This window comes from Buceros rhinoceros, unplaced genomic scaffold (genome assembly GCF_000710305.1).
Source record: "Buceros rhinoceros silvestris isolate BGI_N320 unplaced genomic scaffold, ASM71030v1 scaffold24135, whole genome shotgun sequence".
NCBI classification, from domain to species: domain Eukaryota; kingdom Metazoa; phylum Chordata; class Aves; order Bucerotiformes; family Bucerotidae; genus Buceros; species Buceros rhinoceros.
This window is the reverse complement of record NW_010412617.1, coordinates 674-3,746: the sequence shown is the minus strand read 5'-3', so window position 1 is coordinate 3,746 and position 3,073 is coordinate 674. Positions and strand designations below refer to the sequence as shown.

The 3,073-nt window shown below is 52.6% G+C and overlaps 1 protein-coding gene across 1 annotated transcript in view; it reads right to left on the bottom strand.

The window, feature by feature from the left end:
• Positions 1-1,353: 1,353 nt before the first annotated feature.
• POLR1C (polymerase (RNA) I polypeptide C, 30kDa) overlaps positions 1,354-3,073 on the bottom strand; it is a 2,373-nt gene continuing 653 nt past the window's right edge. The window contains exons 3-6 of the mRNA XM_010136474.1: positions 2,873-3,025; positions 2,538-2,687; positions 1,884-2,000; positions 1,354-1,654 (exon numbers count right to left, since the gene is read on the bottom strand). Coding sequence (XP_010134776.1) covers positions 1,536-1,654; positions 1,884-2,000; positions 2,538-2,687; positions 2,873-3,025 — 539 coding nt within the window. The 3' untranslated portion in view covers positions 1,354-1,535. The remainder of the gene's footprint in view (positions 1,655-1,883; positions 2,001-2,537; positions 2,688-2,872; positions 3,026-3,073) is intronic.

Sequence of the window (3,073 nt, the reverse complement as noted above, 5' to 3'; positions counted from 1 at the left end):
GCTATATCCCGGTGGAACAGGTAGAAGCTAAGTTCAATTTGCCACACTAAATTCCAGCACTGGAGTGAGGATTGACTTAAGTACCTGGCACACACCAGTACTCCCAGCCACTCTCTGAAGTTCCAGTTCTCTCCTCAGCTTCTCAAGAGAGCCATTCACAAGCCAAGGCCTACCCAGTGCTGATCAACAGCAATGCTCACCACTGAGACTAACTTGCAAGTTCTCCCGGGCTCCCTGGAAGGAGATAGGCCTTTGACTGTCACTTGTCCTCCACCATCCAGTTCTGTTTCAAAGTCAGCCCAAAGTCTATTCAGTCACTGAAAGAGAGAACAGAGGAGTCAGACCTAACGTCTGGGAAGAAATGCCTTACCTTGAGATATTTAAGGACAGTCAGTCTTTAGAGACCATGTTTTAAACAGCACCTTTGCAGACAGAAGCCCAGTACTGTATCACAGAATCATATGGACGAGAAGGGACATCAAAGACCGTGTAGCCTCACCACACCACCCGTGGGCAGGGACATCTTTCACGAGGGTCAGGTTCCGCAAAGCCCCATCCAACCAGACCTTCAACAATGCGGGGGGCAGGGAGGGGGGAGCATGCATATCTCCGGGAAACCTGTTCCAGTGTCTCATCACCACCCTCCACTGTAAAAAAAAGTCTTGCATCCAATTTAGCCTAGACATACTACTCTCTTTTATCCACATTCCTCCCCCAAAAGAGGGAAAAAAAAAAACCCCCAGCCAACAAGTAACAGCATCAGGACATTGTGAATGCTCTGCCAATACATGAGGTTTCCGGGGGGGTGCCACAGGGATAGGTGAAGCAAGCTGAAGGCTGCAGGGTGTGCACACAGGTGTGTGCGATGAGGGGTGGCCAGTGCACCTCAGACCCTGACAGAGAGCTGTCACTGAGGACAAGTCTGCCCTCTTCCAGTTTAAGGACATTGGCCTGTGTCCTGTTACAACAGGCTCTGGTGAAAAAGTCTCTGTGCCCGCTTTATATGTTGAAAGCCACAATAAGGTCTCCCTAGAGCCTTCTCTTTTCCATCCTGAATAACCCCCAATTCTCAGCCTCGCTTCACAGGAGAGGCGTCCCAGCCCTCTGACAGTACAGCCTTTTATCTACCACATTAAATACGCCGGAGCTGATCTGAGACACGTGCAACACGGTCCTGCATGGATATCGACTGGTTAAATCTCGCTGACCTGCTGCAAACTGCTTTACTACACTGCCATATCAGTCCTCTTCGCATACAATCTAAAATAAAGGCTATTATTCATCTTGAGACCTGCTGCCACTTTCTTCTCTACGGTCTCAACAATTTTTAACAGTACAGAAGGAGACAGCTGTAAAGAAAGGTCTTTATTTTAGTGCATCTCCCCACTGAGGCCGATTACCAAAGGAGAGATGGCCCTACAACTCTTAACAGGCCCATCTCAAACCTCTTGCTCTGGAAGAGGAACCGTCCCTGCAGGCAGGCGCAGGAAGCCCAGGACAGCAGTGCAGGGATACGCTGCCCAGCTGCAGCCTGCTCACTCCATCGGCACAGAGTCCAGCTCGTTCAGGAAGCGCTGGCACTTTCCCATCAGGATCTTGATGGCTTCACTCACCAGCACATCTGGAGGCAAGATACCCGTCGACTCCACTGAAACTGCACAGAGACACAAGTCAGCACAGCCAGTACGCGGCTTCAGCCCACACAGGGCTCCAGCATTTCTGTCCCTCGTCTTCCCTTGCAACACCAAACCACGACCTCAGTATCACCCCCTGCGGTACGAAGGAATGCTGGGGAGGGGGGAGGCAAAGACACTGGGCAGTCTCTGCCTGTCTGCACAAACCGCAGCAGGGCTCTGCGTTTCTGGGGGAAGTGGAGCACTTACAGATGTAATGATTTCGTACTCTTGCCAAGCGCACGAGGTTCTTCAGACCTTCATGACGGAAAACTTCTCTGCTGAACGTGTCCAAGCGTGCATTGGCTACTCTTGCCACCTTTTTTCCTAAAGGGGAAAAGACGAAACAAGATGTGCCTTGCAGTCACAGCAGGTGCTGAGCCCTCAAACACGCACTCCCCCGTCGGCAAAGGCAGCGAAGCCACCAATATAGAGTCAGCGCATCCCCAACACAGAACTCCGGCTGGACAGAACTGTTCTCCTTGAACAGTTCCAACCCAAATACAAAGCTTGTGTGCGCCCCCGGGCAGGACGTGAGAAGTATTCTCCATGCTGAGCTGCTGGAAAAAGCACGCTTCACTACCCAGACTTACGGACAACGGGACAACACTGGAAGCTGCAGTCAGCAGCTGCAGAGGTCTGCGGACAGACACCCAGTGCCACAGCATTTCCAGGAGACCCCAGTGCACCACCCAGCACATCTGCATGTGACAGCCACTCATCCACAAAACCAGGCTCAGAGGAGCACGAACCACTGCTGACCGGCAAGGAAACGTCACAGTGTGGGTTTGTCTCTCGGAGGTTCGGCTCTAGTCTCCAGTAAGACCGGTAAGGAACGAGGTGCTCGGAGCAGGAATACAGTACCCTTGATATTCTGGATCTCAATGACTCCAGGGGAAAAGCACTTCTGCAACTTCTCGGCTGCCTCGTCCTCGACAGGCTGCAGGAGAGTAATGTCAGGAAGCAGTCGATAACTAGCTGTGGCCACCGGAGAGAACTTGGCATGATCTTTACCTGCATGAAGAGTTAAGAGTCAAGGGTGAAGACAGGCCGCAGGGAATGAGACCGCAAGCACGCCAGGGCCGACAGTACCAGGGGAAAGCCAGTTCTCCACCCTTCCCGCTCAGGCGGCTGTGCCCTAGTCCAGGCGCTCACATTCCTCCTCCCGTTGTCCCCGGTCACCTATACCCACAGCTCACCTATACCCTTGACACAGTGCATAAGCACATCTATTTCCTGTCCAGGGCGCAACAGTGCGATGAGGATGTCATCGTGGACAGGTCGGAAGTCAGCATCGGGAAAGAGGTCTGTCTGATTGCCCAAGGGCACCCACGTCATGTGCTTACTGTACACTGTGAAGAGAAGCCACAAGCATCAGCCAGCTGCTGTCCTGAACCAGG